This window comes from Somniosus microcephalus, chromosome 33 (assembly GCF_052327205.1).
Source record: "Somniosus microcephalus isolate GS21.2 chromosome 33, FLI_Smic_1.0, whole genome shotgun sequence".
Lineage (NCBI taxonomy): Eukaryota > Metazoa > Chordata > Chondrichthyes > Squaliformes > Somniosidae > Somniosus > Somniosus microcephalus.
In genome coordinates, this window is record NC_141019.1 from 39,740,746 (window position 1) to 39,763,737 (window position 22,992).

Here is a 22,992-nt window from a genome sequence, read left to right on the forward strand (position 1 = left end):
GCTGTGATTGGTGAATTTTGCCAGTCTATGGGCAGGTGGTGTGTGAGCCGGGCTGTGATTGGTAGAAGTTGCCAGTCCACGGTCAGGTGGTGTGTGAGCCGGGCTGTAATTGGTGGAGTTTGCCAGTCTATGTGTCAGGTGGTGTGTCAGCCGCGCTGCGATTGGTGGAATCTGCCTGCCTATGGTCAGATGGTGTGTGTGAGCCGGGCTGCCATTGGCTGGAGCCGCTGAGTTTAAACGGAACGGCGGGCGGGCCGCTGGGCAATGACAGTTGGTTAGTTGTCGGACTGGGGAATGGCCGGAGCGCGGATGGTCAGCGGGGCCGGAGCGGCGGAGCTCCAGCGGAGAACAGGGAGCCGGGAACAAAGCGAGAGACTGAGGAGAGAAATCCAGGTCAGACCCGCCCCGCGATCAGTGAGAAAAATCCCCTTTAATCCCTCAAAACACCCCCTCTAGGGTGAGAAAAATCCTCGAAATCCCCCTCAATCTCCTCTGTACCCTCTTCTAGTGCAACATCCTTGTAAATCTCCTCTGTACCCTCCTCTAGGGTGCAACATCCTTGTACCCCCCCCCCCCTCTAGGGTGCAACATCCTTGTAAATCTCCTCTGTACCCCCCTCTAGGGTGCAACATCCTTGTACCCCCCCCCCTCTAGGGTGCAACATCTTTGTACACCCCCCCCTCTAGGGTGCAACATCCTTGTAAATCTCCTCTGTACCCTCCTCTAGGGTGCAACATCCTTGTACACCCCCCCCTTCTAGGGTGCAACATCCTTGTACCCCCCCTCTAGGGTGCAACATCCTTGTACACCCCCCCCTTCTAGGGTGCAACATCCTTGTACCCCCCCTCTAGGGTGCAACATCCTTGTAAATCTCCTCTGTACCCCCTTCTAGGGTGCAACATCCTTGTACCCCCCCCCCTTCTAGGGTGCAACATCCTTGTACCCCCCCTCTAGGGTGCAACATCCTTGTAAATCTCCTCTGTACCCCTCTCTAGGGTGCAACATCCTTGTACCCCCCCCCTCTCTAGGGTGCAACATCCTTGTACCCCCCCCCCTCTAGGGTGCAACATCCTTGTACCCCCCCCCTCTAGGGTGCAACATCCTTGTACCCCCCCCTTCTAGGGTGCAACATCCTTGTACCCCCCCTCTAGGGTGCAACATCCTTGTAAATCTCCTCTGTACCCCCTTCTAGGGTGCAACATCCTTGTACCCCCCCCCCCTTCTAGGGTGCAACATCCTTGTACCCCCCCCTCTAGGGTGCAACATCCTTGTAAATCTCCTCTGTACCCCTCTCTAGGGTGCAACATCCTTGTACCCCCCCCCCTCTCTAGGGTGCAACATCCTTGTACCCCCCCCCCCCCTCTAGGGTGCAACATCCTTGTACCCCCCCCCCCCTCTAGGGTGCAACATCCTTGTACCCCCCCCCTCTAGGGTGCAACATCCTTGTACCCCCCCCCTCTAGGGTGCAACATCCTTGTACATCTCTGTACCCCCCCTCTAGGGTGCAACATCCTTGTACCCCCCCTCTAGGGTGCAACATCCTTGTACCCCCCCCTCTAGGGTGCAACATCCTTGTACCCCCCCCCCCTCTAGGGTGCAACATCCTTGTACCCCCCCCCCCCCTCTAGGGTGCAACATCCTTGTACCCCCCCCCCCTCTAGGGTGCAACATCCTTGTAAATCTCTGTACCCCCCCTCTAGGGTGCAACATCCTTGTACCCCCCCTCTAGGGTGCAACATCCTTGTACCCCCCCATCTAGGGTGCAACATCCTTGTAAATCTCCTCTGTACCCCCCCCCTCTAGGATGCAACATCCTTGTACCCCCCCTCTAGGGTGCAACATCCTTGTAAATCTCCTCTGTACCCCCCCTCTAGGATGCAACATCCTTGTACCCCCCCTCTAGGGTGCAACATCCTTGTAAATCCCCTCTGTACCCCCCCCCCCCTCTAGGGTGCAACATCCTTGTACCCCCCCCCCCCCCTCTAGGGTGCAACATCCTTGTAAATCTCTGTACCCTCCTCTAGGGTGCAACATTCTTGTAAATCTCCTCTGTACCCCCCTCTAGGGTGCAACATCCTTGTAAATCTCCTCTGTACCCTCCTCTAGGGTGCAACATCCTTGTAAATCTCCTCTGTACCCTCCTCTAGTGCAACATCCTTAGAAATCTCGCCTGTACCCTCCTCTAGGGTGCGACATCCTTGTAAATCTCTGTACCCTCCTAGTGCAACATCCTTGTAAATCTCCTCTGTACCCTCCTCTAGGGTGCAACATCCTTGTAAATCTCCTCTGTACCCCTCCTCTAGGGTGCAGCATCCTTGTAAATCTCCTCTGTACCCTCCTCTAGTGGAACATCCTTGTAAATCTCCTCTGTACTCTCCTAGGGTGCAACATCCTTGTAAATCTCCTCTGTACCCTCTCTAGTGCAATCTACCTGCAGCGGGTAGTCAAAACTGCCCAACGCATTACCGGCACCCGGCTACCGACCATAGAGCACATCTACCAGAAACGCTGTTTACGGAGGTCACGGTCCATCATCAAAGACCCTACCCACCCCAGCCACAGTCTGTTCGCCCTCCTGCCATCTGGGAGACGCTGCAGATGCATTCGCACCCGTACGACCAGATTTAGGAACAGCTTCTTTCCCAGGGCTGTCATCCTACTGAACACCACAAATAAACTCTAAAGCCTGCACATCTGCCAATGCACTTTATTGTGGTTATGTTAATGTATTACAAGCCAAATGTATGTTGAATGTTTTAAATGTCTTAATCTAAATGTACACTCTCGGGAGCCGCAAGCCTACATTTCGTTGTACTGCACTTGTGCACTAACAATGACAATAAAAGTTGATTTGATTTGATTAATGTGGTGACCAGAACTGCACGCAGTACTCTAGCTGAGGCCTAACTATACAGTTGAAGCGTAACCCCCCCCCCGCTCTTGTATTCTATGCCACGGCTAATAAAGGCAAGCATTCCGTATGCTGCCTTAACCACCTTATCTACCTGGCTCGCTACCTTCAGGGATCTGTGGACATGCACTCCAAGGTTCCTCTGCAGTTCAGTGTCCTACCATTTATTGTCTATTCCCTTGCCTTGTTAGCCCCCCCCCCCCCCCCCCCCAAATGCAATACCTCACTCTTCTCCAGATTAAATTTAATTTACCCATCTGACCAGTCCACTGATATCTTCCTGCAGTCTGCAGCTTCCTTCTTCATTATCAGCCACACGACACAAATTTTGTATCATCTGCAAACTTCTTAATCATACTTCCTACATTCAAGTCCAAATCATTGATGTATACCGCAAAAAGTAAAGGACCCAGTACTGAGCCCTGCGGAACCCCACCGGAAACAGCATTCCAGTCACACAAAACACCCTTCGACCATTACCTTTTTGTTTCCTGCCTCTGAGCCAAGTTTGGATCCAACTTGCCACTTTGTCTTGGATCCCACGGGCTTTTACTTTTGTGACCAGTCTGCCATGCAGGACCTTGTCAAAAGCCTTGATTAATATACATAGTTATTAGTCCTCCGGCACCACACCTGTAGCCAGGGAGGATTGGAAAATGATGAGGGGGTGGAAATGGGGTCAGTGTTCATGGAGGGTGTAGGGAGCAGTGGAAATGTTTACGGTGTCTGTTTGTATTGTGAGTGTGAACTGAACTGATCCCCCCCCCTCAAGAGGATTTGAGTACAGGAGTAAAGAAGTCTTACTCCAATTATATAGGGCTCTGGTGAGCCCACACCTGGAGCACTGTGTACAGTTTTGGTCTCCTTACCTAAGGAAGGATATACTTGCCATAGAGGGAGTGCAACGAAGGTTCACCAGACTGGATCCTGGGATGGCGGGACTGTCGTACGAGAAGAGATTGAGTAAACTAGGCCTGTATTCTCTTGAGTTCGGAAGAATGAGAGGGGATCTCATTGAAGCATACAAAATTATTACAGGGCTTGATGGGGTGGATGCTGGGAGAATGTTTCCCTTGGCTGGGGAGTCTAGAACCAGGGGGTCACAGCCTCAGGATAAAGGGTCGGCCATTCAGGACTGAGATGAGAAGAAATTTCTTCACACAGAGGGCGGCGAATCTTTGGATTTCTCTGCCGCAGAGGGCTGTGGAGGCTCGGTCATTGGGCATATTCAAAACAGAAGTAGATAGATTTCTGATTAGTAAGGGCATCAAGGGGTATTCAATTCAATTCAATTCAGTTTTATTTGTCATTGTGCAGTACACACGTCTGCTGCATATATGAAATGTTGATTTTTACGAGTCCTCCCAATGGATAGGGATAGGGCCGGTGAATGGGGTTGAGGCAGATCAGCCATGATCTTATTGAATGGCGAAGCAGGCTCGAATGGCCGACTTCTGCTCCTATTTCTTATGTTCCTCTGCACTTCTCAGTGTCCTACCATTTAATGTGTATTCCCTTTCCTTATTAGCCCTCCCCAAATGCATTACCTCACACTTCTCCGGATTGAATTCCATTTGCCACTGTTCTGACCAGTCCACTGATATCTTCCTGCAGTCTGCAGTTTTCTTCTTTATCAACCACATGGCACAATTTTTGTATCATGCTTCCTACATTCAAGTCCAAATCATTGATGTATATACTGCAAAAAGCAAAGGACCTAGTACTGAGCCCTGCAGAACCCCACTGGAAACAGCCTTCTGGTCACACAAAACACCCTTCGACCATTACCCTTTGCTTCCTGCCTCTGAGCCAATTTTGGATCCACCTTGCCTTGGATCCCACGGGCTATTACTTTCGTGACCAGTCTGCCATGTGGGACCTTACCAAAATCCTTGCTAAAATACATGTAGACTACATCAAACGCGCTACCCTCATCGACCCTCCTTGTTACCTCCTCAAAAAATTCAATCCAGTTAGTCAGACACGACCTTCCCTTAACAAATCCATGCTAACTGTCCCTGATTAACCAGTGTCTTTCTAAATGAGGATTTATCCTCAGAATTTTATCCAGTAATTTTCCTGCCACCGAGGTTAGGCTGACTGGCCTGTAGTTACTCGGTCTATCCCTTTCTCCCTTTTTTAAACAAAGGTGCCACGTTTAGTAGTCCTCCGGCGCCACACCTGTAGCCAGGGAGGATTGGAAAATGATTAGCATGTAAAGTTAAAGCACATGGGATTGGAGGCAAGGTACTGACTTGGATAGCGAACTGGCTGGTAGACGGGAAGCCAAGAATTGGAATGAACGGCTCTTTTTCTGAGTGGCAGGCAGTGACTAGTGGGGTACCGCAGGGATCGGTGCTAGGATGCCGAGAAACTCCAGTATGATTTGGACAGGTTGGGTGATTGGGCAGATGCAGTATAATGTGGATAAATGCAAGGTTATCCACTTTGGTGGCAAAAACAGGAAGGCAGATTATTATCTGAACAGCAATAGATTGGGAGAAGGGGAAGTGCAATGAGACCTGGGTGTCCTTGTGCACCAGTCGCTGAAGGTAAGCATGCAGGTGCAGCAGGCGGTTAAGGAGGTGGCCTTTGTAGCGAGAGGATTCGAGTACAGGAACAAGGATGTCTTGCAGCAGTTGTACAGGGCCTTGGTGAGACCACACCTTGAGTATTGTGTGCAGTTTTGGTCGCCTTATCTGAGGAAGGATGTTCTTGCCATGGAGGGAGTGCAGCGAAGATTCACCAGACTGATACCTGGGATGGCAGGAATGACGTATGAGGAGAGATTGGGTCGATTAGGCTTATACTCGCTGGAGTTTAGAAGAATGAGAGGGGATCTCATTGAAACTTATAAAATTCTAACAGGACTGGACAGACTAGATGCAGGAAGGATGTTCCTGATGGCGGGGAGTCCAGAACCAGGGGTCACAGTCTAAGGATAAGGGGTAAGCCATTTAGGATTGAGATGAGGAGGAATTTCTTCACCCAGAGAGTGGTGAACCTGTGGAATTCTCTACCACAGAAGGCAGTTGAGGCCAATTCATTAAATATATTCAAGAAGGAGTTAGATATATTTCTTAAGGCTAAAGGGATCAAGGGATATGGGGAGAAAGCAGGGACAGGGTACTGTACTGAGTTTGGATGATCATTGAATGGCGGAGCAGGTTCGAGGGGCCGAATGGCCCACTCCTGCACCTATCTTCTATGATGAGGAGGGTGGAAGTGGGGTCGATCTTCATGGAGGGGTGTAAATGTTTTAAGGTGTCTGTATTGTGAGTGTGCACTGACCGATTCTCTCTCTCTCTCTCTCTTTTCCACAGGAGTCTCTGCGCACTGTTCTGGACGAGCCTGGCGAAAGCACTGAGCACAGAGTGACTTGTGACCGGGTTATCCGAGCCTGCATCCAGCGTCTCGGAGAGGAAGGGCTGTGCAAGGGCCACCTGGACAGCCTAGTGGGGCTAGCGGAACTGGCCTACAGAGGGTACAGGGCCTCGGCTCCCCGCCAGGGCCCGGGCCAGCTCTATCTGGAGAGGCTGCTCTTCCACCTGCTGAGGAACGTGGCCTTGCGGGGCGAGCCGGGAGCCTGCCTGGCTTTCTCCGATCACCTGTACCAGAGCCTGGAACGCTACAGCCCCGAGGAGCTGGGGGAAGGCTCCCTGCTGAAGGATTACGAGGTGGTGGCCAAGAACGGATTCAGCGTGGTCTGGAAGAGCGGGGAGCAGGCCGGGGCTGGGCCGGGAGAGGGGGCGCGCCGGCAAGCCTTGTCCCTGCGGCTGAGGGCCCTCGACCTGCTGGCCCTGGCAGAGGGGCTCTCGCCCGCCCTCACCACCACCTCTGCCGTCTCCAAGAAGTTTGCCGTGGCCTGCGCGCTCTACGAGAAGGACCGCCCGCCCCTGAGCCGGGAAGAGGCGGCTCACTTGGGCCAGCAGTTCGAGAGTGTGCTGCTGCACGCCGCGGCCAGGGGTAGAGGCGGGCCGCGGCTGCTGTGGGTGTGCGAGCTGGCCCAGCAATGCTGTGTCACCCTGTGCCGAGCGGGGTACCCGGCCCAGGCCGAAGAGACCCTGTCCCGCGTCCAGGACCTGCTGAAGGAGGACACCGCCCAGCCCCGCTCGGCCCACTTCGCCTCCGCCCTCCACCTCTGCCGGCTGGGCTCTGTTCTCGGTCCGGCCAAGAGCCCGTCCCAGCTCCGGGGAGCAGCACACATGGCCAGGGCGGTGCAGATCCTGCGCTCGCTGCCTGTGGGCGACCCCTTCGAGCGCAAAGCGGTGAGCGACAGCTGCCAGTACCTGCTCTCCGCTCTGGATGGTTTGAAGGGAGTGGGGGTTCTGCTTGGTGTCGAGGACTTGCTGCAGCTCTCTGCGTTCCTGGACATCTATCTGCCCGTGCTGCACAGACACGGGGAGAAGGTAAGTGACTGTCGCGCCTGGCTCCAGCGCTTCTGCGCAAGTGGGTGCCCGGAGTCCTTTAATGTGCTGTGGTGGGGACGGGTGTCTGTACTGAAAAAGGGGTGCAGCACTTTGTGTGGGACGTCTGTATACTTTCAGTGATGGCCTTAGCTCAGTGGGTATCGCTCTCCATTTTAAATCCCCACTCCAGAGCCTTGAGCACACAATCCAGGCCAACACTCTCTGCGGTACTGAGGGAGCTCCGCACTGTCGGAGGGGCAGTACTGAGGGAGCGCTGCACTATCGGAGGGGCAATACTGAGGGAGCGCTGCACTGTCGGAGGGGCGGTACTGAGGGAGCGCTGCACTGTCGGAGGGGCAGTGCTGAGGGAGCGCTGCACTGTCGCAGGGTCAGTACTGAGGGAGCGCCTCGCTGTCGGAGGGGCAGTACTGAGGGAGTGCCTCACTGTCGGAGGGGCAGTACTGAGGGAGCGCGGCGCTGTCGGGGGGGGCAGTACTGAGGGAGCGCCGCACTGTCGGAGGGGCAGTACTGTGGGAGTGCTGTACTGTCGGAGGGGCAGCGCTGAGGGAGCGCTGCAATGTCGGAGGGGCGGTACTGAGGGAGCACCGCAATGTCGGAGGGGCAGTACTGAGGTAGCGTCGCACTGTCGGAGGGGCAGTACTGAGGGAGCGCCGCACTGTCGGAGGGGCAGTACTGAGGGAGCGCCGCACTGTCGGAGGGGCGGTACTGAGGGAGCGCCGCACTGTCGGAGGGGCAGTACTGAGGGAGCGCCGCCCTGTCGGAGGGGCAGTGCTGAGAGAGTGCCGCACTGTCAGAGGGGCCGTCTTTCAGCTGAGATTTTAAACCGAGGCCCCGTCTGCCCCCTCGGGTGGATGTAAAAGATCCCGTGGCACTATTTCTAGGAGATGGGGAGTTCTCCCTGGCGTCCTGGGGCCAATATTTAACCCTCAACCAACATCACACAGATGATCTGGTCATGGTTTTTTTTGTGGGCGTCGCCAGTGTTTATTGCCCATCCCTAGTCGCCCCTTGAGAAGGTGGTGGTGAGCCACTGCCTTGAACCGCTGCAGTCTGTGTGGTGAAGGTGCTCCCACAGTGTTGTTAGGGAGGGAGTTCCAGGACTTTGACCCAGTGACGATGAAGGAACGGCCGATATATTTCTAAGTCGGGATGGTGTGTGACTCGGAGGTGGAACTTGGAGGTGGTGGTGTTCCCACGCACCTGCTGCCCTTGTCCTTCTAGGTGGAAGAGGTTGCGGGTTTGGGAGGTGCTGCCGAAGAAGCCTTGGCGAGTTGCTGCAGTGCATCTTGTAGATGGTACACACTGCAGCCACGGTGCGCCGGTGGTGGAGGGAGTGAACGTTTAAGGTGGTGGATGGGGTGCCAATCAAGGGGGCTGCTTTGTCCTGGATGGTGTCGAGCTTCTCGAGTGTTGTTGGAGCTGCGCTCATCCAGGCAAGTGGAGAGTATTCCATCACACTCCTGACTTGTGCCTTGTAGATGGTGGAAAGGCTTTGGGGAGTCAGGAGGTGAGACACTCGCCGCAGAATACCCAGCCTCTGACCTGCTCTGGTGGCCACAGTATTTATGTGGCTGATCCAGTTAAGTTTCTGGTCAATGGTGACCCCCCAGGATGTTGATGGTGGGGATTTGGCGATGGTAATGCTGTTGAATATCAAGGGGGAAGTGGTTAGACTCTCTTGTTGGAGATAGTCATTGCCTGGCACGAATGTCACTTGCCACTTATCAGCCCAAGGCTGAATGTCCTCCAGGTCTTGCTGCATTCGAGCATGGACCGCTTCATCATTTTGGGAGCTTGCTGTGTACAAAACAGCCGACTCGTTTCCCTGCTTTAAAGCATTGCCTGTGACTAGCTTTGGGATGTCCCGAGGCTGTGATCTGCTTGCTTTCTCCGTCCCGTCCCCTCCCTGCACAACCCTTCCATTCAGCCCTTTTCCCCCCCAGTGAACATTCTGGGAGCAGACCCCTTGGCCTGTGACTGCGGTTCAGTCGTTCTGGGGCTGAGGAAGAAGTGGTCGGAGATGAAGAGGAAAAGAGAGCAGAGGGAGTGAGGAAGAGGAGAAATGGGAACTGCGGGACCAAAAAAAAAGGCCATGGCATATCTCGTTCCCCTTCTACAATCCCGGTAGTCGCGCGTTACAACGATGGAGTTATTGACTGATCAGAGCGATAATCTCTGAGTTTACAACAAACCCTGGCATGAGATGAGGAAAGTCCCCAGTGGCGGAGAGCATTGAGAGCTGTAGGTCCAAAGTCACACAGAAACATCGAAGATAGGAGCAGGAGGAGGCCATTCGGCCCCTCGAGCCTGCTCCGCTATTCAATGAGATCATGGCTGATCATCCAAATTCAGTACCCGGTCCCTGCTTTCTCCCCATCTCCCTTGATCTCTTTAGCCTTAAGAAATATATCCAACCCCTGCTTGAATATATTTAATGAATTGGCCTCCACTGCCCTCTGTGGTAGAGAATTCCACAGGTTCACCACTCTCTGGGTGAAGAAATTCCTCCTCATCTCAGTCCTAAATGGCCTAACCCTTATCCTCAGACTGTGACCTCTGGTTCTGGACTCCCCCGCCATCGGGAACATCCTTCCTGCATGTAGTCGGGAGCCTGTTCCACAGGTTGGCCACTTGCTCACTGAAATAATGTTTCCCCAGATTTGCTTGGAATTCCCCACCCCCCGGTCCACTTTCAGCGCATTTTCCCCCCCCCCCGGTCCACTTTCAGCGCAGGCCGTGTTCTCTAGTTCTACTGTCTGGACAAGGCGAAACCGCTCGTCCTGGTCCACAGTGGCTGGAATCCGCTAACTGGGCCTTTCCTGCTCTGGAGTGGACGTGTGGCTCTGTACCACAGCGGGTGAGATCGGTTAAGGCAACACCGCGCAGGCCGGGGATGGAGCCTGGGCGCCTCCTGGACGGGTGTGTACCCGAGCCTTGTGGGATTCGCGCTGTTTTGGGCATCGTGTAGTTGCTGTGTTTTAACGCTGAGCTGAGCAGCGTCTATGGGGTGAGGCGGCTGTTCTCTCTGAGCCGGAGACGTGACCCTGGTGCCGGTCGGGTGGTCTGATTCTAGGATTGAGGGTGGAGTTCTGTCGTAGCTGAATGTGGATTGTACCCCTCCGGAAGGCTGAGTCTAATCACCAGGCTTGTTCTGTAACCTACCCCCAGGAGGTGTTGGCCACTCCAGGACAGGATGTGACCCTGAAACAGCGTTATCAGAATATGGAGCTCTTCACCAGCAGAGCCTACGATTTCCTGCTGGAGTCTCGGGTACGGTGGAATTCTCTGTGTCTGTCTCTCTGTCTCTCTCTCTCTGTCCCCTGACTGACTGACTCCTGTGGCCTCTCTCTCTCTGTCTATCCCCTGACTGACTGACTGACTCCTGTGTCTCTCTCTCTCTCTCAGGGTAAGGATTCCAGTGGGGGTGAGCAGTTGCTGGCTCCGTGTAAGAGCATCGTGGCGAAGATGGTGGAGGTGGAAGAGGCTCTGACCGGACAGGGACTGACCGAATACACGGGGGCTACAGGTAACTGTTGGACTCTGAGTGGAGAATGTGTCTGTTGTGTCGACCCCTTGCTGTTGTTTCTCCATTGGGCTGTGGAGAGGCCCTGCACTGACTCCACCCACCCCTCCTATACAAGTGCTGGGCTGTCTGCCTCCACCCTTTGCCGTAACCTGTGCTCTTTACCCCCACAGCCCTGCCTGTCTGTAACCTGCGCCCTTTACCCCCCCCCCCACAGCCCTGCGAGTCTGTAACCTGTGCCCTTTACCCCACCACAGTCCTGTGAGCCTGTAACCTGTGTCCTTTACCCCCCCACAGCCCTGCCTGTCTGTAACCTGTGTCCTTTACCCCACCACAGCCCTGCGAGTCTGTAACCTGTGCCCTTTACCCCCCCCACAGCCCTGCGTGTCTATAACCTGGCCTACGGATTCTATAGCCAGAAGCTGTTCTCCGAGGCTGCTGAAGTTGCTGTGATGTTACGTGGAGACGTGCAGCCGCCCGACCTGTTCGCTCGCTCCTCCTTGCCTTTGGATAGGGTAAGGTTTACAGCTCTTGGGTAGATTACAGACCACGTGAATCCTCGATAAGTTGGCCTGGTTTAAATTGAGTATTGGGGGAGAGGGTGGGGTGACGGCCTCGGTCTGGAGAACAGACCGTGGTGCTTGACGTAAGAAAACTACTAGGCACTTGGTCTAAGCGTTTTACAACATGGAGGTCTAGTTGTGTCCTTCACTGCAGGAAACTTTCGATTTACCGGCACCGAAATAACCGGAAATCTCGGTTAACCGGCAAAATTCAGGAGTAGGTTCAGGTAAGTTTTACTTCATATTCTACTTGCCTTCCTCCATCTGTTGCTGTGCAAGGGTGTGGCTGCAGCTGTTGCTAAGCTACAGAGACGCTTTGAACTTGTGGCCATTGTTCTGCACTTGGGTTTGTTGCTTTATACGGCGCTGTCAGCTCTCCGTATCTTTCATTTATAGCGTTCGGTTATCTGGAATTTTTGATGAACCGGCACCACGTCGGTGCCGGATTTTAAAAAAGTGTTTCCTGTAGTTCCTGTTAATGTCCTGCGCAAGCTGGGCCCGTGCCCGAGTATTTATACTCTCCCTGGACAGCACCACCAGCAGGCCGCTCTATTATTTCAGAAGTTTTTTTCATGAATGACCTGATTCATGTTAGTGCTCATGATGATAAATTCCAACATTAACCAGTTAATAAGGCCATTTTAACAAAAAAAAATAAACCCACGTTGGCCGGAAGTTTTTACCAGGCTGATACCTGGGATGGCAGGAATGACGTATGAGGAGAGATTGTGTCGATTGGGCTTATACTCACTGGAGTTTAGAAGATTGAGGGGGGATCTCATCGAAACCTATAAAATTCTGTCAGGTCTGGACAGACTAGATGCAGGAAGGATGTTTCTGATGGCCGGGGAGTCCAGAACCAGGGGTCATAGTCTAAGGATAAGGGGTAAGCCGTTTAGGACTGAAATGAGGAGGAATTTCTTCACCCAGAGAGTGGTGAACCTGTGGAATTCTCTGCCACAGAGGGCAGTGGAGGCTAGTTCATTAAATATATTCAAGAAAGAGTTGGATATATTTCTTGAGGCTAAAGGGATCAAGGGATATGGGGAGAAGGCAGGGACAGGGTACTGAACTTGGATGATCAGCCATGATCTCATTGAATGGCGGAGCAGGCTCAAAGGGCCGAATGGCCTACCCCTGCTCCTATCTTCTATGAATCTATGAAAAAGCACTGGGCTTCATTTCTAGAGGGATAGAATTGTAAAGTGGAGAAGTTATGTTTAAACTTGTATAGAACCTTGGTTAGACCCAAGATCCCTGAAGGTAGCGGGCCAGGTAGCTGAGGTGGTTAAGAAGGCATACGGAATGCTTGCCTTTATTAGCCGTGGCATAGAATACAAGAGCGGGGGGGGGGTGTTATGCTTCAACTGTATAAAACACTAATTAGGCCTCAGCTAGAGTACTGCGTGCAGTTCTGGTCACCACATTACAGGAAAGATGTGATTGCACTAGAGAGGGTACAGAGGAGATTTACAAGGATGTTGCTGGGAGTAGAGAATCTTAGCTACGAGGAAAGACTGGATAGGCTGGGTCTGTTTTCCTTGGAACAGAGGAGGCTGAGGGGAGACCTTATTGTGGTGCGTAAAATTACGAGGGGCCTAGACAAAGTGGATAGAAAGGACCTATTTCCCTTAGCAGAGGGGTCACAAACCAGGGGGCACAGATTTAAAGTAATTGGGAGGTTTAGAGAGGATTTGAGGGGAAATGTCTTCACCCAGAGGGTTGTGGGGGTCTGGCACTCACTGCCTGAAAGGGTGGTAGAGGCAGGAACCCTAATCACATTTAAACAGTACTTGGATGTGCACTTGGGATGCTGTAACCTGCAGGGCTACGGACCAAGAGCTGGGAAGTGGGATTAGGCTGGGATCGCGCTCTGTTGGCCGGTGTGGACACGATGGGCCGAAATGGCCTCCTTCCGTGCTGTGACTTTCTATGATTCTACGACAATACTTGGAGCACCGTGCACTTTTCTGGTCTCCATATACCTTGGTTAGAGCACACTTGGAGCACCGTACACAGTTCTGGTCTCTGTATACCTTGGTTAGACCACACTTGGAGCACCGTGCACAGTTCTGGTCTCCATATTACAAAGGATATAGAGACACTAGAGAGGGTGCAATTAAGATTGACACAGATGATACCAGAACTGAGAAGTTTTAACTATCAGGAGAGACTGAACGGGCTGGGGCTCTTTTTTTCTCTAGAAAAGAGAAGGCTGGGGGGTGACCTGATGGAGGTCTTTAAAATTATGAAGGAGTTTCGATAGGGTAGACGTAGAGAAAATGTTTCCACCCGTGGGGAGAGTCCAACAATATAAGATAGTCGCTAATGAATCCAATGGGGAATTCAGGAGAAACTTCTTTACCCAGAGAGTGGTGAGAATGTGGAACTCGCTACCACAGGGAGTGGTTGAGGCGAATAGTATCGATGCATTTAAGGGGAAGCTGGATAAACACACGAGGGAGAAAGGAATAGAAGGATATGGTGATAGGGTGAGATGAAGTAGGAGTGGGAGGAGGCTCGTGTGGAGCAGAAACACCGGCGCGGGCCCGATGGCCTGTTTCTGTACTGTGTCATTAACTCTCTGGGTGGGGTCCTGTGCAGCTGGTGAGAGGCAGTGCCCGTATGGTGGAAGATGAAGGGTACAGGCTGGCCCACGGCCCTCCCAGTTATCAATAACTACTGTACCGATCACTACTCCCAGTCGGACAAAGTCAACATGGATTTACAAAAGGTAAATCGTGCTTGACTAATCTACTGGAATTTTTTGAGAATGTAACTGGTAGAATAGATAAGGGAGAACCAGTGGATGTGGTGTATTTGGACTTTCAGAAGGCTTTCGATAAGGTCCCGCATAAGAGATTTAGCGTGTAAAGTTAAGGCACATGGGATTGGGGGCAAGGTATTGACTTGGATAGAGAACTGGTTGGCAGACAGGAAGCAAAGAGTTGGAATAAACGGGTTTTTCTCCGAGTGGCAGGCAGTGACTAGTGGGGTACCGCAGGGATCGGTCCTTGGACCCCAGCTATTCACAATATATATTAATGATCTAGACAAGGGAACTGGATGTAATATCTCCAAGTTTGCAGACGACACAAAGCTGGGTGGGTGTGTGTGCTGTGAGGAGAATGCCGAAAAACTCCAGGATGATTTGGACAGGTTGGGTGATTGGGCAGAAGCATGGCAGATGCAATATAACGTGGATGAATGCGAGGTTATCCACTTTGGTGTCAAAAACAGGAAGGCAGATTATTATCTGAACTGCAATAGATTGGGAGAAGGGGAAGTGCAACGAGACCTGGGTGTCCTTGTGCACCAGTCGCTGAAGGTAAGCATGCAGGTGCAGCAGGCAGTTAAGAAGGCAAATGGTATGTTGGCCTTCGTAGCGAGAGGGTTCGAGTACAGGAGCAAGGATGTCTTGCTGCAGTTGTACAGGGCCTTGGTGAGACCACACCTTGAGTATTGTGTGCAGTTTTGGTCGCCTTATCTGAGGAAGGATGTTCTTTCCATGGAGGGAGTTCAGCGAAGATTCACCAGGCTGGTACCTGGGATGGCAGGAATGACTTATGAGGAGAGATTTGGTCGATTGGGCTTATACTCGCTGGAGTTTAGAAGAATGAGAGGGGATCTCATTGAAACTTATAAAATTCTAACAGGACTAGACAGACTAGATGCAGGAAGGATGTTCCCGATGGTCGGGAAGTCCAGAACCAGGGGTCACAGTCTAAGGATAAGGGGTAAGCCATTTAGGACTGAGATGAGGAGGAATTTCTTCACCCAGAGAGTGGTGAACCTGTGGAATTCTCTACCACAGAAGGCAGTGGAGGCCAATTCATTAAATATATTCAAGGAGTTAGATATATTTCTTAAGGCTAAAGGGATATGGGGAGAAAGCAGGGAGAGGGTACTGAATTTGGATGATCAGCCATGATCTCATTGAATGGCGGAGCAGGCTCGAGGGGCCGAATGGCCGACTCCTGCTCCTATCTTCTATGTTTCTGTGTCTCCTCCCCTTCAGCGGCCCCATGACTCCCTGACACAGCTTGTGATGGTGAACTTTCCCTTCCGGTAGTGGAGCAGCTCCCCACCAGCACACGCCCAATGGGATCAGCAGTGCGCCCGTCGGAAGGCAGTGCCATCACCCCGTCCAGCGACTAAGTGTTTTTTTTTTTACCACCGCGGTTTGATTTCTTCCCACAGGTGCCCAAGTATTTCAAGCTGCTTGTGGAGTGTTATCGGAAGGCTGGCGACCTGGAGCGGGCCATGGAGTCGGTCAGCATGTGGCTGATGGCGCTGGGAGATTGCAGGCCGGAGCAGGTGACTGAGCCCATCGCCCTGTGGGCCTGTATTAAAGCGGACGCTGTCAAGAGTGGCAGCGAGGAGCTGCAGCTGAGGTATGGCCTTCGTGTGTCGCTCCACCCATATTCCGTGGGGGGGGGGGGGGGGCTTCCTTCTCTGCGGAGGGGTGGGTAGGGTGGCAAAAACAGGAAGGCAGATTATTATCTGAACGGCAATAGATTTGGAGAAGGGGAAGTGCAACGAGACCTGGGTGTCCTTGTGCACCAGTCGCTGAAGGTAAGCATGCAGGTGCAGCAGGCGGTTAAGGCGGCAAATGGTATGTTGGCCTTCGTAGCGAGAGGGTTTGAGTACAGGAACAAGGATGTCTTGCTGCAGTTGTACAGGGCCTTGGTGAGACCACACCTGGAGTATTGTGTGCAGTTTTGGTCGCCTTATCTGAGGAAGGATGTTCTTGCCATGGAGGGAGTGCAGCGAAGATTCACCAGACTGATACCTGGGATGGCAGGAATGACGTATGAGGAGAGATTGGGTCGATTGGGCTTATACTCGCTGGAGTTTAGAAGAATGAGGGGGGATCTCATTGAAACTTATAAAATTCTAACAGGACTAGATGCAGGAAGGATGTTCCCGATGGCGGGGGAGTCCAGAACCAGGGGTCACAGTCTAAGGATAAGGGGTAAGCCATTTAGGATCTGAGATGAGGAGGAATTTCTTCACCCAGAGAGTGGTGAACCTGTGGAATTCTCTGCCACAGAAGGCAGTTGAGGCCAATTCATTAAATATATTAAAGAAGGAGTTAGATATATTTCTTAAGGCTAAAGAGATCAAGGGATATGGGGAGAAAGCAGGGACAGGGTACTGAATTTGGATGATCAGCCATGATCACATTGAATGGCGGAGCAGGCTCGAGGGGCCAAATGGCCTACTCCTGCTCCTATCTTCTATGTTTCTATGTGATGTGTCTGATTCCCCACCAAACCATGCTCCCTCGCCCTCCAGTCCTTCTTGATCCGGGGGCGTGGGGTTATTGCTGGGCAGGTGTCGGGCTGTGGGTTGGGGGGCGGGGGGGGGTCCAGGTTTGCCAATCTCTGCGTCTGTGTTTCCACAGGGGTCGCTCCAGGGCAAAGGTTTGTGTATTAAACAGTGCTGGCTCCTCCCTTGTCCTTCGCCTATTGGCCTCACTCTTTGCTCTCACTTCTAAACTAACTGCTACCCCCACCCCCAGCCAATTAACTTCCCCTCACACAATCTCCCTCCCCCCCTCCCCACTCCTGCACAGTCACAGGAACCAGCCTCTTTGCACTTGACCAGTAACACACAGGACAGGAACAGGAGGAGGCCATTCAGCCCCCCTCGAGCCTGTTACATTAGGAACAGGAGGAGGCCATTCAGCCCCTCGAGCCTGTTACATTAGGAACAGGAGGAGGCCATTCAGCCCCTCGAGCCTGTTACATTAGGAACAGGAGGAGACCATTCAGCTCCCCTCGAGCCTGTTACATCAGGAACAGGAGGAGGCCATTCAGCCCCCCTCGAGCCTGTTACATTAGGAACAGGAGGAGGCCATTCAGCCCCCCTCGAGCCTGTTACATTAGGAACAGGAGGAGGCCATTCAGCCCCCCTCGAGCCTGTTACATTAGGAACAGGAGGAGGCCATTCAGCCCCCCTCGAGCCTGCCATTCAATTAGATCACGCCAGATCTGTACCGTAACTCCATATGCCTTGCCCAACAAAAATCTATCGCGCTCCGTTTTGAAATCTCCAATTGACCCCCCGCCTTAACAGCTTTTTTTGGGGGGGGGCGGGGGTGATTTCCACCACCCTTTGTGTGAAGAAGTGCTTCCTGACATCACCCCTGAACGGCCTGGCTCTAATTTTAAGGTTACACTCCCCTGTTCTGGACTTCCCCACCTTATCGAATCCTTTAATCATCTTAAACAGCTCGATAAGATCGCCCTTTAATCGTCCATATACTCGTGCGCTTACAAGCCTGGTCTGTGCAACCTGTCCTCGTAATAACATGATACCAGGGCTAAAAAGGGTTAAATTATTAAGCGCTCTCTCTCCATTGGTGCCAACAGGACTCTGAAGGATGCCCTCCAGCCCTGGGAGCTGGAGCCCAGCGTCCTCGTGGCGCTGCTTGCCGAGGAGCTGAGGGCGTACAAGCGCCTGCGGACTGACACCTCGCAGGAGAGGTTCAACGTCATCTGCGACCTGATCAAGCTGTTGTCGGTGGAGGAGGGGAGCGGGATGGAGCACGTGCGGGCGGTGCAGCTGGTTGAGCTGGCGCAGGTCCTGTGTTACCGCGACTTCAGTCAGCACGCCGAATGGTAAGGTGTGTGGGGGGAGGGGGGGGTGCTGCGTCTCCGGGTCCCGGAGCGCTTGCGCAGTGGCCGCGTTTGGCACGGAAATTTTAAGGGACGGTGCGCTAAAGGAAACGGGGCCGCGCAGAACAAAGCGCAGCTTACAGGGAGCCTTGGCGGTCGAGCTGTGCGGTGGACAGACCGTGCATGCTGAGGTAGGACTCTGGTATAGCTGCAATGTAACGTGAATAAATAGATGCAGTATAACGTGGTTAAATGTGAAGTTATCCACTTCGTAGGAAAAAACAGAAAGGTAGAGTATTATTTAAATGGTGCTAGATTGGGACATGCTGATGTACAGAGGGACTGGGTGTCCTTGTACACCAGTCACTGAAAGCAAACATGCAGGTGCAGCAAGCAGTTAGGAAGGCAAATGGTATGTTGGCCTTCATTACAAGAGGATTTGAGTACAGGAGCAAGGATGTCTTACTACAGTTATACAGGGCCTTGGTGAGACCACACCTGGAGTACTGTGTGCAGTTTTGGTCTCCTTACCGAAGAAAGGATATACTTGCCATCGAGGGAGTGCAGTGAAGGTTCACCAGACTGATTCCTGGATGGCAGGGCTGTTGTATGAGGAGAAGATTGGGTCGACTAGGCCTGTATTCACTAGAGTTTAGAAGAATGAGAGGGGATCTCATGGAAATGTCTAAAATTCTGACAGGGCTTAGACAGGACTGGATGCAGGGAGGATGTTTCCCCTGGCTGGGGGGGGGGCGTCCAGAACGAGGGGTCACAGTCTCGGGATATGGGGTAGGACATTTGGGACTGAGATGAGGAGAAATTTCTTCACTCAGAGGGTGGTGAACCTGTGGAATTCTCTACCACAGAAGGCGGTGGAGGCCAGGTCACTGAATAATTTAAGAAGGAGATAGATAGATAGATTTCTAGACACAAAAGGCATCAAGGGGTATGGGGAGAGAGCAGGAATATGGTATTGAGATAGAGGATCAACCATGATCATATTGAATGGCGGAGCAGGCTCGAAGGGCCGAATGGCCTACTCCTGCTCCTATTTTTCGGTTTCTTTACTCCCTCAAGCTCAGAATTCCCAGCTGGGGACGGATCCTGGGATCTTCCTGCTCCGTGTGGGGCTCAGTACCTCACTGGGTGCGATCGGCATCGGACAGGTGGGCCACACTGACTGACTGGCGGCGAGCTGGGCCGCACTGACTGGTGACGAGCTGGGCTGTGATGACTGACTGACCGGACGGCGAGCTGGGCCACATTGACTGACCTTTTGATCTTCTCCCTGTAGCTCGGCGATGGACTGTGTGGAGGAAGCGCTGAGTGTGTTGGGGGCCCTGACGGAGACCCCCGCTACCCGGCACCAGCTACGGGACGACCAGGGCGCACGCCTCTCTCTGGCTGTACGTCTGCGACCTGGAATCCAAAATCCAGACGGTGAGGCTTGTTCCAGCAGGATGGGGTTTGGGTTGTGGGGGGTGTGGCGGCTTACACTGGGTGACCTGACTTGTCTTGCTCCTGGCAGAGTATTGAGGGTTGTCGCAGAGCGAGGACTGTGGCAGGCAGTGTGTCAGAGCTGGAGGACGGGGAGACGAACGACCTGGATTACGAGGACAGGCAGCAGTTCGCCCTCTACGGTGCATGACTGCATCAACTTCACCTGTCGGCAGAGTCCAGTGAGTACGCGCCTTGATTGCGGGGTCTGGAAGAGGATCACGGCTCTGGTCCCCCCGCCCCCTTCCAAGAAATTAGCTACCCATCTAATGCCCCGAACAGCGGCGCCAATGTTGCAGCCTGGCGAGTTGGGGCTGAGCTCGTCCTTCCCGCGGCGTAACGAGAAGTCACTACAGGGTGGGCGGAGAGGCACGGGGTCCGTGCCCATATCACTCCACGTGCACACTCTGATTGGGGCGGTCGATGTTGATCCGCAGGTAGCTGTTGCACTGAGGGGCACCGTATGCCTGGTTTGGAGTCAGCGTATTGTGAGCAAGCGTGCTACGACACAAAGCTGGTGTGGGCGTGTGTGCTATGAGGAGGATGCAGAGGAACTCCAGTGCGATTTGGAAAGATTGGGCCGATGCAGTATAATGTGGATAAATGCGAGGTTATCCACTTTGGTGGCAAAAACAGGAAGGCAGTTTATTATCTGAACGGCAATAGATTGGGAGAAGGGGAAGTGCAACGAGACCTGGGTGTCCTTGTGCACCAGTCGCTGAAGGTAAGCATGCAGGTGCAGCAGGCGGTTAAGAAGGCAAATGGTATGTTGGCCTTCGTAGCAAGAGGATTCGAGTACAGGAACAAGGATGTCTTGCTGCAGTTGTACAGGGCCTTGGTGAGACCACACCTTGAGTATTGTGTGCAGTTTTGGTCGCCCTATTTGAGGAAGGATGTTCTTGCCATGGAGGAGTGCAGCGAAGATTCACCAGGCTGATACCTGGGATGGCAGGAATAACGTATGAGGAGAGATTGGGTCGATTGGGCTTATACTCGCTGGAGTTTAGAAGAATGAGAGGGGATCTCATTGAAACTTATAATCTTCTAACAGGACTAGACAGACTAGATGCAGGAAGGATGTTCCCGATGGCGGGGGAGTCCAGAACCAGGGGTCACAGTCTAAGGATAAGGGGTAAGCCATTTAGGACAGAGATGAGGAGGAATTTCTTCACCCAGAGAGTGGTGAACCTGTGGAATTCTCTACCACAGAAGGCAGTTGAGGCCAATTCATTAAATATATTCAAGAAGGAGTTAGATATGTTTCTTAAGGCTAAAGGGATAAGGGGAGAAGGCAGGGACAGGGTACTGAATTTGGATGATCAGCCATGATCTCATTGAATGGCGGAGCAGGCTCGAGGGGCCGAATGGCCTACTCCTGCTCCTATCTTCTATGTTTCTACGCCCCTTGTACTAATGGTGCGATCTAACTTTGTTGAATGACTCTGCCTGGGTCGCTGGCTTATACTGCAGGAGTGTCGGCGGCCTGTTCACCTGTGGGGTGCATCACGTCTCGTCAGTGCTCGCCCAATATCTGCTCGCACAGAACTTCTCCCTTCTAACTGCCGATCTCTGCACCCCCCCCACCCCCAAGTCCCGCCTCCTGAGATTGACCAGGGATACAACCTGGGCTCCTGCTGTTCTGCGGCTCAGCACTGTAAATGGGGGCGCGCAGTCCTGCGTATTTCTGACTGGGGCGATTTGTGTTTCAGAGCGCTGTAAGCCCCTGGACCAGGCCCTGTCCCTGTGGAAGAGCATTCTCTTCCGAGTCGCCCGCTCCCAGCCTGCGAAGCTCTGAGCAGACTGTCCACGCCCTCCACCTCATGGCTGCACTCTATAGGCTGATGGACAAGGTAATTATCATACTGTAATTATAGCGGGCCCTGGTGAGACCGCACCTGGAGTATTGGGTACAGTTTGGGTCTCCTTACCTAAGGAAGGATATACTTGCCATAGAGGGAGTGCAACAAAGGTTCACCAGACTGTTCCTGGGATGGGGGGATTGCCCTATGAGGAGAGATTGAGTAGACTAGGCCTGTATTCTCTAGAGTTTAGAAGAATGAGAGGTGATCTCATTGAAACATACAAAATTCTTACAGGGCTTGACAGGGTAGATGCAGAGAGGATGTTTCCCCCTGGCTGGGGAGTCCAGAACCAGGGGTCACAGTCTCAGGATAAGGGGTCGGCCATTTAGGACTGAGATGAGGAGGAATCTCTTCACTCGGAGGGTGGTGAACCTGTGGAATTCTCTGCCCCAGAGGGCTGTGGAGGCTCAGTCGTTGAGTACATTCAAGGTGGAGATCGATAGATTTTTAAATATTCAGGGAATCGAGGGATATGGGGGATAGTGCAGGAAAGTGGAGATGATCTTATTGAATGGTGGAGCAGGCGCGAGGGGCCAAATTGCCTCCTCCTGCTCCTATTTCTTGTTATGTTCTCATGTTCTGGGCACCCCACGGGAGGGAGGGGCTGTCTATCTCTCTGCTGGTCGTCCTCGTAATGAGGGAGGAGGATGTGGCTCTTTGCAGAGGGGTGGATTGTACATGGGAGTCTTGGGGTGGGTGGAGTGGAATCTGGGCCCCTGTGTGCGGGGTCTCTAACGCACTCCCTCCCCTGCAGCCGTTCCAGGTGATTGAGAGCTACCGTCTGAGCCTGCGGTTACTGGAGGTCGAGTCGGACTCTCTGTCCGTGGTGAACGTGCTGCTCCAGCTCGGAGAGATGTTGCTGCAGCTGGACTGTCCGAGCCCCGTGCAGGTAGGTGCTGGTGGGGGCGCGGGGGGGGGGGGTGGTGGTGCGTGTGTTGACCCTTTACTGTCGGGAGTGTGTGTGTGTTGATTCTCTCTGTACTGTCGGGGGGAGTGTGTGTGTGTTGATTCTCTCTCTGTACTGTCGGGGGGAGTGTGTGTGTGTTGATTCTCTCTGTACTGTCGGGGGGAGTGTGTGTGTGTTGATTCTCTCTCTGTACTGTCGGGGGGAGTGTGTGTGTGTTGATTCTCTCTGTACTGTCGGGGGGAGTGTGTGTGTGTTGATTCTCTCTCTGTACTGTCGGGGGAGTGTGTGTGTGTTGATTCTCTCTGTACTGTCGGGGGGAGTGTGTGTGTGTTGATTCTCTGTACTGTCGGGGGGAGTGTGTGTGTGTTGATTCTCTCTCTGTACTGTCGGGGGGAGTGTGTGTGTGTTGATTCTCTCTGTACTGTCGGGGGGAGAGTGTGTGTGTTGATTCTCTCTGTACTGTCGGGGGGAGTGTGTGTGTGTTGATTCTCTCTGTACTGTCGGGGGGAGTGTGTGTGTGTTGATTCTCTCTCTGTACTGTCGGGGAGTGTGTGTGTGTTGATTCTCTCTGTACTGTCGGGGGAGTGTGTGTGTGTTGATTCTCTCTCTGTACTGTCGGGGGGAGTGTGTGTGTGTTGATTCTCTCTGTACTGTCGGGGGGAGTGTGTGTGTGTTG

At 53.0% G+C, this 22,992-nt stretch overlaps 1 protein-coding gene across 1 annotated transcript in view; it reads left to right on the plus strand.

Moving 5' to 3' along the window:
- Window positions 1-211: 211 nt before the first annotated feature.
- The window catches only part of espl1 (extra spindle pole bodies like 1, separase), a 79,218-nt gene continuing 56,437 nt past the window's right edge, over window positions 212-22,992 (plus strand). Inside the window, 12 exon segments of the mRNA XM_085972549.1 lie at window positions 212-393; window positions 6,235-7,320; window positions 10,510-10,611; window positions 10,747-10,867; window positions 11,243-11,379; window positions 15,628-15,821; window positions 17,805-18,053; window positions 19,345-19,432; window positions 19,434-19,495; window positions 19,579-19,729; window positions 21,257-21,397; window positions 22,164-22,298. Of these exon segments, the coding sequence (XP_085828675.1) occupies window positions 295-393; window positions 6,235-7,320; window positions 10,510-10,611; window positions 10,747-10,867; window positions 11,243-11,379; window positions 15,628-15,821; window positions 17,805-18,053; window positions 19,345-19,432; window positions 19,434-19,495; window positions 19,579-19,729; window positions 21,257-21,397; window positions 22,164-22,298 (2,565 nt within the window). The 5' untranslated portion in view covers window positions 212-294.